The sequence below is a fragment of the Trachemys scripta genome, chromosome 3 (assembly GCF_013100865.1).
Source record: "Trachemys scripta elegans isolate TJP31775 chromosome 3, CAS_Tse_1.0, whole genome shotgun sequence".
Classification (NCBI taxonomy): domain Eukaryota; kingdom Metazoa; phylum Chordata; order Testudines; family Emydidae; genus Trachemys; species Trachemys scripta.
The window spans coordinates 51,803,576-51,817,228 of NC_048300.1; the positions used below are offsets into that span (position 1 = coordinate 51,803,576).

Below are 13,653 nucleotides of genomic sequence, written 5' to 3' on the forward strand. Positions count from 1 at the left end.
GAGATTGAATCCCTGTCCAGTCAGCTGATGCTACAGTGTGATGATGGGCCAATCTCTTGGAGACAGGGTGGACAGGCTATAGCAAATTTCCCCATGTTATGGTGGTCACTTTCCATCTGTAAATCTCTCATTGCATCTTCTCCTGCTTTCCTCTCTATAGAAAGGTTTTTTAAAAAAAAACTACAAAAAACATGACAAATCAAAAACCAAAGCCTCATGCAAAGTCCTGGGAGTCCTTGCCCTGTGGAAGCAACATCTGTCTGCAAGGGTTAGTTTTTGGTTGCTCTGACCTACATTACACACTGGCACTATCTGGAATATATGTAAACAAACTTAGCTTGGCTTGCAGAATCCTTGAAGGCTTTTGCTTGCAGCACTCCACACCTTGTCAGTCAAGTTGCTCATATGTGCTGTGAGATGGAGACTATCTCCATCTTTAACTGAGGAGGGATTGCACTGCCTTTTGTTTATATTTTTCTCTTTGCCGGGTACCTGCTAGCTGGGCACTTGCCAAAGTGAAAACATAAACATTGCAGAATTATGAAACTTGCTGGAGATAATGAGCTTTGAACCTGTTCCTTAAAATGAGAAGGGGAAGGGATTTTTTTAAAAGAGAAATCGATACGTTTCTGCAGCGTGAAGAAACTGCACTTGAGGGTTTTTTAACAAAACTCTTCTTGTATTACTTGTAATTTCTAAATGCACAGTCCATAGCCTGCTCTGTAGTTTGAGCCAAGTACTGATAGTTGTGAGGGTGTCTTAAGCAGGCCTTGATGGAAAATGCAGTGATAGAATAAGGTGGCGATACTTAGTGAGTAGGGCATTCGGACCAGGCATCCAAAGATCTGGGTTTTACTCTTGGCTCTTCCATAGATCTGCTGTGTGACTTTCAGGAAGTCCTTTCACCTTTCTGTTCCTCTTCTCCTTTTGCCCTGTGTGTCTTGTCTTCCAGGCATTGACTGTCTCCCACTGTGTTGACAGTATGCAGTGAAATGGGACCTCGATCCTGGTTGTGCTTCTAGGCACAACTATAATGTAAATGATTAATGATCAGAAAAGTGACTCTAAAATGTCTCCATACCTGTTTCTTGGATTCCAGGTCAGAGGCCAGTACTGCTTGGGCTAAAGATCTTGCCACCTGCCAGTCTGTTTCCTTTTTTATATTCATATCTTGCTATGTTCCCACCACTAGTAACCCTGTCCATTTACTCCATGTGTTTGGGTCACACATGATCTCTGCCCCCATTCTGACTGATTTAGTTCAGTGGTTCTCAACCTATTTCCATTGTGGGCCTCATCCAGTACTACTTGTATGGCCCAGAGGATGTCCCATGGGCTGCAATTCTGTGCTGATTGGGACGCAAGCGGCCTGCAGTCCGCAAGTTGAGAACACGGATTTAGGAGCTGTGCTAACCTCTTTAGCTGAGCTGTACTCTATATTTTTTCACGCCCTTATCTGTTCTTGGTTTCTTAGCCCTTCTTTCCTGTTCCATCTCTCACATTCTCCTCAAACCCTTTCTTTCTGTGTGTGTGTTGTAGGTTAGGATGTGTAGGGTCTGGGGACTCAGCAAAGGAGTCACTTTTTCCCTCGAACCGTGAATTTGCGCTGACAAAGGCACTATCTGCCTCCTGATGCCTATACTGATGCTCTCTACTGCTGAAACCCTAGTTATAGCAGTAGACAGTGAGGGACTCCAGGCTTTAATGCTGCAATCCCTTTAACTTTAAGGGAACCACTTTATAAATAAAGTCTTGGCTCTTCTAAAAAGGGAATAACATTGTTATTTCCAGTATGGAGCATGGACGAGTTTCACTGTCTTTATCAAGCTAGCAAATTAAAAATAGCCCCTTGGGTCACCGCTGACCTTCGCAGTAGTCTCGCTATCGCTGCACAGTGTGTGTATTATTTAGAATGTGTATTTAAAGCACAAGGCTGACATAGGTGTTGGAACAAAGTTTTCAGGAATAAAAAAAATGAAACCCCGCCTCCAGACAAATACCCTCCATTGCTGGCAAAGGAGACCTTGTCTTCAAGGTCAATTTAACTTTATTAATGGCTTAATATTACAATGGTGCTTTCATCGTACTAGGTGTTGGGCAAACAAAGAGCCTGTTGTGGCTCTCTGCCTAAAAGAGAAGCATCAGCTTTTCTCAGGTAGTCAGTGGTGAGCTGAACTTGGTCTCTAGAAATGCCCTCCTCCTTAAAATGGAGGGAATGATAGCATAGCTAAGTTCTAGGCTGTGTCCCCATGTCCCAAAGCTGATGCAAAGCAGACAGTCCTCAAAAAAACCCAAAGCATTCTGTGCAGTGACTTGTTCTGGGGGAACAGTCTGATTTAAAAATGGATAACAATTGAATTGTAAGGAAAAAATCAGCAGTGATCGGTTGGGGTGCGTCAAGACTGAGAGCAGTTATGCAGCTGAGACCAACTTAAATTTGGAGGAGGCTGGGCTAATTCTGGAGTTGGAATGGTGGTTTTAGAGTTCTTGGGCACTCTGTGTTGTCTTCCTGTCTCTGCCCCAGACTTTCCTCTGCATTTTCCCATCTATGAAACAAGAGTGAAGACGCTCACAATCTTTGACATGCTTTGAGATCTAGAGATGAAAAGCTGTGTATAAGAGTAAAGGATTATTTCTGTCATTGAGAAGAGCTAGCCTACCTCTACCATTTTGCCTGTGTATGAACTGAACTGGCTTGAGGGGTGTATTCCATGAAATTTATTCAGTCATCCCTTTAAGCCTGTTTTTTTTCCCTTTTGTTGTGCCAGTGATTCCCTTTCACCTACTGTTCACATAAACTATCTCCCTTTTTCAAGTCACCTTCTGGGCTATGTCCATTTTTAGCACAGTGCATAAACAGGCAACACTTCATTACTAATGACAAGGCTGACTTACGTTCAGGTTAGTGTTTGTGTGGTTTTTATTTGTTGGGGAGAAACATGCCAGGAGGAAATGATGGAGTGCTATTGTTGGGAATTTTTCTTTCTCTGATAAGGTTGTTTTTAAGCTACTAGGGTTTATTAGCTTCTTGGAACCACCTTAATCATTAACTGGTTTCTTAGCCTGCTATATGCAGAAGGGGTGTGTGTGTGTGTGTGTGTGTGTGTGTGTGTGTGTGTGTGTGTGTGTAAAGGGTGAGATTCAGACAGACACAAAGATGATTCAGTTTTCATGGTTCAACTGTTGTGGTTTTGAGCCACTTGTGTGCTGGATTATTTACCTTCCTACCCTCATGGCCGATGATTTAGAAAAGCTTTCTGGCAGGGACAGTCAAAAGCCAGTAATCTTTGGGAGGTGAAGGGAACAGGGAGATATTTCAAATTTGTTCGAAAGCAGATTTAAAAAAAACTTCAAAACTAATCTAAATCCTGTTGGATTGGGCTGGTCCGGGAGACCCTGCTGTCTTTCAGGAGAGACTCCTTGAAACCAGGATCCTGAGCAATGTTCTCTTCTAACTCTTCCAGGGCATGCAACAAATGACTGCATAAGCCCCAATTTAAACCTGAGCCTGGTTTCTGCCCCTCCCCCACTCTGCTCTCTTTCCTGTTCAATCTGCTCCTCTAGTCACTCCTTTCATTCCGTGTCCTCCACACATGCACCCTTCCACACGCTTACTCTGTTGGGGTGGGGGGCTGAAGAAGTCCCCGCCTCCTCAGTTGGCAACAACAGAAACAGCCAATGGAAGTGGGAGCTGCAGAGTCCAGAAGAGGGCAGTGCCAGGCACCTTCCATGAGCATGTTGCCTGCCAACATTTATGCACCGCGTAAGGGGAATTCTGATCCTGACCATTTGCGCCTTTGTCTTCAGCAGCCACTCTTTGTGGGCCTTAGGCATGTTGACCAGGGCTATGTGAAGGAAAGTAGCTGACTCTGATTGTGCAAGTGCCTGTGCATTTGAATAGCAGGTGCAGGTTTGAGACCCAGTTCTAGCTTCTTCTAAACTGGACACTCCAGTGAAAAAGTTCGTACCAAACCACATTAACTCAGCAGAGTTCATTATGGAACAGCCAAACATGTCTGGATCTCACCTCTCCTCCAGCAAGCCTGGGTTCCCTCCTCCATCTAGTTACCTTTGCTCAGCACTGGGGGAAAAGCCTCTCACCTGCTGTCATTACTTAGTACCCTGAGTACGTTGTACTCCGTTTTGGCTTCAGCAGCCGGTAAGTCTGTTTTCTCCCTCTTCTCTCCCACCATTGTGCTCATGTAATCCCTTCCTGTCCAAAATTGGTGTGGTGTGTTCATATTCCATGTGCAGTCAGTGTTGTCTAAACAAACAACTCATTCTCAGGGAGGAGAAGCAGTGACATGCACAGAGCTTTTGTAGCTCTGTGCACAGCCCAATGTTACAAACTTGACTTGCAGTACTTCACTATAACAAACCTGTCTGTGGCTTGGCTGTAGGAGATTTGAGTGGTAGGTTACCCTTTGATCCTTGTTGGCACAGTCCATCACACTGACAGGTGGCTGTGCTCTCATGGAAGTAGACAAGTTTGGCCGGAGCCATTGCAGACCCTGTGTTCCTGGTCTCGATGTCCTAGACAGAGCTGCTCCTTCTTAGCATCTTTTGGCCTCTGGAAGGAAACTTGGGGACTATGACTTGAGCCTTTAAGCCACTATCTCCCCCTCCTTCTCCCCTCTCCCCTTTAAAGGAGGAGTGTTCTCATGGTTTGTAGCAACTAGTTGTAATGAACTGAAGGCAGGTGAGCCTGTCCAGTAGCAGGTTTTGCCTGCACTGTGGGGGAGGTGAATCATGTTGACATTGGGCCTAATCCTACTTGCTTTAATACTGGTGTAATTGTGAGAGTAAGACCAGCAGGATTTGGCTTATCTGTAGAGGAATGGGTCTTAAATTCAGACAGAACAGTGGGCTCTTAACCAGCTTGAGCTGTTGCTCTGTTTAAAAAGCATAGTAGAAGTGACAGAAATTAAAGCTCGAGTCCCCAGTTAGGGGATGGCTAAGCTGGCCCCCACAAGTAAATGGGTAAAGGAACTGGCACCATAGTGACTGGAAGACATTCCTCCTCCTAAATCATTCTGGTGTCCAGCAGCCCAGGAATGGAGGAATACATCTCCAATAGAATAAAATGCATGTTGTAGAGTGAATCAAATGAATTCAAGAATTTTGGAGTCTTAAAATAAAAAGCAGCTTGGGGTGAAAAGTAGGTGGANATGCATCCGAAGAAGTGGGCTGTAGTCCACGAAAGCTTATGCTCTAATAAATTTGTTAGTCTCTAAGGTGCCACAAGTACTCCTGTTCTTCTTTTTGCGGATACAGACTAACACGGCTGTAACTCTGAAACCTTTATTATAGAGGGAATCAGGAACAGTTCTCTGCTTAGAAGCTGCTCCTCAGTTTCTGGATACAAAATCTCACAAGCCTGTTCTTTTAAAATAACTTTTTTGTCTTGGCATTGTGACTCCTGGTTATTCAGAGTGAGGGGAATTCCAGTTTCTTTGTCTTTCCATTAACACAAACGGTTAACCATTATCTTTTTCTGGGCTGGACAATGGAGGGGTACTTGAAGTTGGTTTCATGTAAACAACTGGCTGGGCTTAGGTTACCCCTCCCTGTCTGATTCCTTCACCACCTTGTTGTGAGATAGTTGCACCACAGTTAGTTTCCTTTATATATTTACATGCATACATTCATAACCATAACTGTATAATCTCATAATGACCAGCCAGCTCAAAGCATTACAGGCTTTAATAAAAGCCTTTACTTAACATATTTTTGTATACAATACCATAGTATACAACCAGTTGATACAATTGCTTACTTTTGGGGGTTCAGACCCCCTGTTCTCCCCTTGGGGTGTCTGGACCCTGACTGTCACACGTACCTCAAAGCTGCCTCTCTGAGGTGTTCTGGGAATGGCCTTATGCTGGATGGTGGATAAATAGGTATGTTGATTTCTTGAGAGAAGGGGGTGTAGGGTAAAATAGGATGATGTGGTGGGGTGAGGTCATTGATGGCACAGTCCATCACACTGGGATCCATAAAGTATTTTAATCTCTCTTCCCATCCTCAGGAAAGAAAGCAGTTATGGATTCCAGCCCCTTTCTGTCGGAGGCCAATGCAGAAAGAATTGTGAGAACTCTGTGCAAAGTGCGGGGAGCTGCACTGAAGCTAGGACAGATGTTGAGCATTCAAGGTAAGTAATGGGTCTCTGGTGCTTCTCAGCTTTTATTTAGTGACACTCACCTGGGGCAATCCATTTTACTGTACACAGAGGGCAGGAAGGATGTAAAGTCATTGCTAATAAGAGACTGGACATCAAGATCGATTAACAAGCCAGCAGCACAGCAAACTGTCCTCAGTCAGTCAAATGGCTTCCAGTGAATGGTGACAGGTTAACTGAGCAGTTTCCTCATAGGAGAATGAAGATTACAAAATTGCACAATTGACTGATTAGTTCAGTTCCCTGTGGTTTCCTGAAATGGCAGGGAATGTGGGTGTCGGACCCTTCCCTGTACACACATCCATTCTCCTCCCACAATGTTTATACTGTAAACGTGAATTGAGACCCATATAGACTGCCAGACTCCAGTAACTACCTAAAGCCTAGTTAGCCCTTCTGCAATTGGCCTGAAATAAGATGGCCCTATACCATGAGGTTGAGTGAAAGCAAAAATCAAATCCTGAAACTTAACACAAGTGTTAAAGACTGAGTTTGGTCAAATTGAACAAGTAAACCTCCCAGCCAGATGGAGAAGGCAGGTGAGAGCAGAGTCCTGCAATCAACACAAGCCTTTAAAGTAGGCCTCCAAACTCTTAGCACAATCTGTACCTTTTCACAGTGCATCTAGTGCAGTGATGGTGTGTGTAGTTCTCCCTGGCTTGTTCACAAGGTTCACTGGCCTGTGAACTCTCCTGGTGGCGAGAGACTGCTGCCGATGGTAACCCCAAACCTAGTTGGGTGTAGCAGGGAAATCTGAATTCCCATCTTGGCAAGAGTGATTGAAAAGTGAATATTCCACCACCTGGCTAATGCTGTGTCTGGGAAACCGTCTTCGTTTTGCTGCGTGGGTGGGTGGGTGTGACCTCATTTAACTTCTCTCCATGTACCAAATGCCTGATGCCTCCCTCCAAACCCTTTATTTTGCTCTGTATCTTCCTGCATATTCACAGGTACATCTGCTATATTGAAGCTGTCTTTGTAGTTGTAGTTCTGGGTGACTGGATTGGTAATAAAGCCACAGAAACTTTCACCGTGAGATCAGTTTCTCGGAACGTATTCTGTTCAAAATCTGTCTCAAAGCAGTACTGACAAGCAAAGGGGTTGTCTTGTTGGTTGTTCTCAGCTAGAAGAACTGTGTCCTTAGGGTTAAAATGTGGAAAAGTGGGAACTGGATTGGTGGGACAATAGAATCTTTCATTTTCTGTTTACCAATCAGTTTAGATTGTAGACTGTACTTAGATCACCTCTGAGGGATGTACTTGGGGAGAAGATTTGATAGTAGTGGGTTCTTTAATTTTGCAGACAAAGGCATAATGACATCTGTGGCTGGAGGTTAAAGGTAGACGAATTCAAACTAGCAATAAGGTCTACATTTTAAGTGCAGGTAATTAAACATTGGAAGAGCTTTCCTAGGGAATTGGACAGTTCTGTCACTTGATGTCTTATTTGGACAGATCCACAATTGTAGCAGCTTTGGTTTAAATTGACAGCAGTGCCTAAAATGCTTAGCTTGCAGGCTTAATATCAGTTTTAAAAATATCAGTAGTAATGTTCCTTTTAAAGGTATTTTAACTGGTATTTACTCTCTATGCTGTAAAGGCAGCGCCTGGAGCTGAATGAGTGGTGCCTGTATGTTAATTTTCAGTAGTGACCAAACAAAGCTCAGAAAAAATTAAACAGATGATTCAATTTAAACCTCTAGAATCTTTTTCCCCAAGAGGAAAGGTTCTGAGTTAACTGAAATGAATCAGTTAAAATCAGCTGGAAACAAAATTCAGGATGTCCTTTTGACTAAATAAACTGGAGAGATACTGATTGCTCCTAATACGGAGCCACTCGGCTGGTCAGTTTTATGCTGCAGCTTGAACTTTGCAGATGTTGACTTGCAAATTTGGTTCCCAAAAGCGAGCTAGATACTTTGCATGACTAGTAATATAGCAAGACCAAGGTCACTTCCCCAAAGAGCTCCCAATCTATAGAGCCAAAACAACGAAAAGATGATGTGGTTACTCAGTGAGGTCATGGGCAATTCCAGAGTGCTGAATTACATGTTGTGTTTGTATTAAATAGTTGACTTGCTTGTGAAAGAATTAGTGTTAGGAGAGATTTGAACAGAAAGGGTAATGGCTTGGGGAAGGTTCTGGGGAACAAGGCTACCTGCAGTCAGAGAAGGGAGCCCTGTGCTGCAGTGTCCTTGAATCTTTCAGGCGGTGGCCTGAAGAGGAGCTCTGTGTAGCTCAAAAGCTTGTCTCTTACCAACAGAAGTTTGGTCCAATAAAAGCTATTCTCTCACCTACCTTGTCTCTCTACAGGTTCCTTCTAAGTTGGGCTTTTAAAAAACAAACAAAAGGGCGAAGACATTGCTAACAAAGTCAGCTGAGAGGTGGCGGTTCCTCCTGGGCTTTTCCTTTGCCTGACCTTTACCTTCCAGAAATGCCAGGGGAGATTTTAAAGGGCCTCTGAAGAGAGCACAGGCTGAGGGGAGACAAGTGGTGCTAAACAGAATCTATTTTTATAGAGTGGCTCATTCTGAGCTCTTATCTGCAGCGGTTGATTCAGTTTTACAGGCTGCCATCTGTTTTCAGGTACCTCCCCCTCAGGAAACACCCTACCTTGCTTCTATGGTCTGTTGCCCAACAAAGCCAGATGTGTGGAGAGGTGCCGGGATGGAAGTGGAGTAAGGAATGGTATCTTCCTCCTCAACCTCTGCTCTAGTGCATTTTTCAGGGAGAACTCTTTAGCCCTTCACCTTGTGCAGCCAGTGATCCAAATGTCCAGAGTTGAGTGAACCTTGATTCAGTGCATAGTCCTGAAGCCAGATTACTTGCTGGAGGGGATACGCTTAAAATACTTTGTATGTTAGAATGAGTTGCAATGGTCAAGTGCTTAGTCATTGGTCTGTGTGCACTCTGAAATCATGGGGACAAGGGAGGACAGGTACTGACTTCTGGATCTGAGGAGCAGAAGCACTCTGGATTTTCTTTCTCTTCCCTGCCTTCTAATATGAGAGTTAAACATTTACTAGTTGACTTAATTATTGTCTTTAATACTTGTTGGCAGTGTAGTTGTAGCCATATCTGTTGCAGGAGAGCTCAAAAGCTTGTCTCACCGACAGAAGCTGGTCCAATAAAAGATATTACCTCATCCACCTTGTCTTTCTAATATTTATAGACCTTCAGGCATTTTAATGGTAGGTTTTTTCCCCCTCACCTCTTGTATGGAGTGGTTGCTATATTGTTATTCTGGGGGAAGATAGGGCTGCAGTAACTTCGTTGCTGACAGTGGTAGCAAAATGTTGGTGCCACCATCCTGTGATGGATCTGATTCTTGGGTTGGCTGCTGAGACATCAGAGCTCGTGCAATTCCTGCCACCTTGTGGTCTGGCAAGGTCACATGTATGGGCTACTCTGCCTTTTTTTCCTTGGTTTGTTTGTTTTTCCAGGAAAGCATTGGGTATCCCCAGGAGAATAACTTGCATTTGGTGTGTCTTGGTATACCACACTTGTTTAAATCTCCTGGCCCTGGTTTTAGAAGTTGGCTGAGTTAGCAGGAACTGTTAGATTGGGGTGCATGTGCACATGTGTTAATGAGCACCTTGGGACCACATTCACCACAAGCACAAGTGCATGCATTGAAGTCAGTGAGATTGCAGCTGCTTCTGCCAGGGGTGAATTTGTCTTCCAGCCTGTATTGCTGGATTTTACAATTACGTTGTTTAGCTTCTGGACAATCTCATCAGTTCACCACTTAGCGGCTTAGCCTCGTTCAGCAGCACATTTGTTGACGTTGTAACATGGTCCTTTTCCCTGCAGTATTGCTGACTTCACTGCTGGCACTGTATTGCTCTGCAGTCATATCTGAGCTGGCATCTTTGTTGGCTGGTTCTGATAGCACCATGCTGCTACCACAAGACAGTGGCTATTAAGCATCCTCAACTAGAACATATTTATAAATGTACAAAATTCTTTGCATTTTTTGGACATAAGTAATGATGATAAAACTAATGAACTAAAAGTACCTGTTGCATGTCCAGCTCTCTCCAGGCATCATACAGCTGCTGGGAACAGTGTCAGTTGTATGATGAACCACTGTCCTCTTACTGCACAGACATCTCAGGAGATGCAGGGATTATTTGGTTCAACATCTGATAAAGTGTGTGTCTGGTCTCTGAAGTACCTTTCTTCCCCCAAGAGAGTGCACTCTTAGGTGACAGAGATGGAATCTCATTTTCTCAGCCAAAATTTGGTGCTTGGGGTGTGACTGGGTATTAATCTTTCGTATCACACAATCCTGTAGAGAAGTCCCAATCAGCCAGAATTAAGCTTGTACACATTGTGGTATAGTGACTGTATCAGTACACAAATGCTGTGCTAATTTTGGACATGTGGGGGACAGACCTGTGCAGTACATTGTGTGTTGTGTTAAATGCCATTTCATTGTTTTGTATTTATCCCTAACTACCACAATTCTTAGTGAGGTGCAGCACCACAAATAATTCCTCCCCGCATTCCTGTAGCAGCAGGATTGCCATAGAACATGCTGATGTTTCATCAGCATCTTTGTGAACAAAGCAGACTAACATTGGAAAACCAATAGTAGAATATAGTGTGTGTTGAGAGATTTTATTCTAAGTGTTTATGCTTCAGTTTGTGACTGTGATGGGGGAGGGGGTGTGGAAAAGTACAGTACCGATCAGTTTCTTTGTTGCAGCCATGTTCATAGAATATCAGGGGGTTGGAAGGGACCTCAGGAGGTCATCTAGTCCAACCCCCTCCTCAAAGCAGGACCAATCCCCAGACAGATTTTTTGCCCCAGATCCTTAAATGGACCCCTCAAGGACTGAACTCACAACCCTGGGTTTATCAGGCCAATGCTCAAACCACTGAGCTATCCCTCTCCAATGCTGCAGCACAGTCATGGGTCACTCTGTTCTGGTCTGGAGGGATGGGGACAAAATGCAAGCTGTGTTGCCCCAGCTCATCTGTCCCCAACCACCCTTTGCTCCTGCCACTTCTCTTGCCCCAGGATTTGTGCAGGTGTCTTTTGTACTGGTTACCCAACTTCCCAAATGTAATGCTCTGTGTGGGGGAGTATTGGTATTTTTTTCAGCGTTGGGAAGAATTTTGAATCCTAATGCTGACAGTGTAATCTTGGACTTGGCTTCTGTACCTAGCAGTACACCTGAAGAGTTGTAATTGACAAGAGAGGGCTTTGGGGTATAGAGACCTAATGGGTCCATATGCACATTAGTCATTAGAAGCATGTTTATAAGTGAGAGTTTCTGTGAGTGTAGTTCGCTCTTTCTAACCAGCTTGTACTTTCCTCCTGGCAGATAACGCCTTCATCAACCCTCATCTCCAGAAGATTTTTGAGCGTGTACGTCAGAGTGCAGACTTCATGCCAATAAAGCAAATGATGGTGAGGAATATTCTGTCCTACTTAACAGGGGGAGAGGGTGTAGGAGTATGAATAAACACACCCTGTGACTCGCCCCAGGTGAAGGCAGGGGCTGGTATTTTTAGAGTACTCTTTCAGTAAATATTTTGACTTTTATAAGACATGGGTGCAGCTAGTGGAGCTGAAAGGTTTTACAAAACTTGATTAAGCGAGCTTTTCTTTCCCAGTAACTTAAACCCATCCACAGGAAATTCAGTACTGTGCTGAGTATTCTCTGTATTAGTGCTGGGACCCACCACCCCCAAAGCTAGGCTGGCATAACGGGGGCTGTTTATGTACATTACATTTTCCATTTGTTATGCTTTTTTTCTTTACTTCTTTTTCCAGCCTCTCCTAAGCAGGAGTGGGTTAAATTGCCAAAAGCACTTAAGTCCCATTTTCAAAAGTGACCCAGACACTTAGGTGTCTCAGCCCCATGGAAAGTCAGTGGTTGAAAGTTGAGATGGTCAATATGGCAAAATGAAGATTTTAGCTTATAACTTTTCACGGTGAAATTTCACCCACTTTCAAGCAGGGTCAAAATGAAGCACATGAGGTTTTTTGCCATCCTTGATTTTTTTTTTTTTTTTTTTTAACTATAAAGATCAGTAAAGGGGATTGAGGCAGATTAACCCATGAGAATTGTTTGTTCCCCATAAGACTCTGACCCAAGTAAGCTTCCACACGTGTTTGGAATGGAAAGTGAAATAACAGGTTGACAGTATATCAAAATGCTGTTAAGAGCAGATTACAAGTACTATTCTATATCCTGCACCTCCCTAGAGCGGTTTTCTGCCATATGCCCGGGTTGCTCTTGTTCAGACTGGCAGCATGGCAGAAAAGATGAATAATGATGATAAAGAGGGAATATCCCCTTGCCCTCTTCTCCCCCTCCCCCCTCTTTTTCTGGAAGATGGTGAAAAACAACAAGATAAAAGGCCTTGATACCCTAATAACCAACTACGTAGCTGCGTGTTTTTGTTTTAAGATCTTGGTCCTCTACTGCATTGCATGTCTCTGTAGATTGAGCAAGACTGTGCCTGTTTGGCTTGAGCCTGGATTTTACTGAATTTATTTGGGGATAGGCTGTGTTATATTTCTGGCTAGATTTGCAGTGGCTACAAAGGGAAGATGATCTAGAAAGCATGGGGGCTTTCAGACTGAGGCTCTCTGGACCTTGCCAGGCATCTCAGAGGAACTGGGTGGTTTCCATGGGCTCAGATCTTAGCTTTTCTTTATCCTGATTTTTTTTCCTGTGTCTCTAGAAAACTTTGAACGACGACCTTGGTCCCAACTGGAGGGATAAACTGGAGTACTTTGAAGAGCGTCCGTTTGCTGCCGCTTCCATTGGCCAGGTTCACCTGGCACGCTTGAAGAATGGTAAAGAAGTTGCCATGAAGATCCAGGTGGGTTTGCAGTTTCTCTTGGTTCTAAGATGGGCATCATGAACTCCTGTTTAGGCCCTAAATCCCCTCCAGCTCCATTCCCCTCTACACAGACGTATCACATTTACTATAGAAAGAGGGTTTTGAAGTGTTGTATGAATAATATGCATGCCCAGGGCTGTGTTAATTAGGTGCAAGCACTTTTGCGCCACTGCGCGAGTGCAGGATTTATGTTGTCCGCATATTTCTTTGCTTCCCCACAGAAAAAATGACTTCTGAGGGGAGGCAAAGGGAAGCCGCAAGAGCGGTCGCTTGCTCCTCCCTGGCAGCCCAAAGTAGCCAGCGGAGATGTAAACCAGCGTGCTGGGCGGGTGTGCAAGCGAGTGAATATGAGAGAGACTGTCCCTCTGGCTTGCTATTGTAGTGCACCTGGTGTGGAGGGACTCTGTCCCCTCAGGCAGAGCATAATGTAGCAGCCTGCCTGCTTGGTGGTTCCCATTGGGAACAATTCACTAACAACATTCTTAGTGAATTCCCGCAGGAGCATAAAACAGGTGTAAAAGTTTTAAGGCTCCTTTCCTTGCCAGAGTGGTGTAAAGGAGCGTTATTGTAAAGGATGGTATGGCCATATAAATGCTTATGGTGCTTTAGTGA

General features: G+C 44.1%; 1 protein-coding gene across 3 annotated transcripts in view; it reads left to right on the forward strand.

Moving 5' to 3' along the window:
• The window catches only part of COQ8A (coenzyme Q8A), a 77,576-nt gene that overhangs the window by 49,934 nt on the left and 13,989 nt on the right, over positions 1 to 13,653 (forward strand). For all 3 annotated transcript variants that reach the window (XM_034764716.1, XM_034764718.1, XM_034764717.1), the window contains exons 6-8: positions 6,029 to 6,151; positions 11,511 to 11,596; positions 12,880 to 13,020. In XM_034764716.1, the coding sequence (XP_034620607.1) occupies positions 6,029 to 6,151; positions 11,511 to 11,596; positions 12,880 to 13,020 (350 nt within the window). The remainder of the gene's footprint in view (positions 1 to 6,028; positions 6,152 to 11,510; positions 11,597 to 12,879; positions 13,021 to 13,653) is intronic.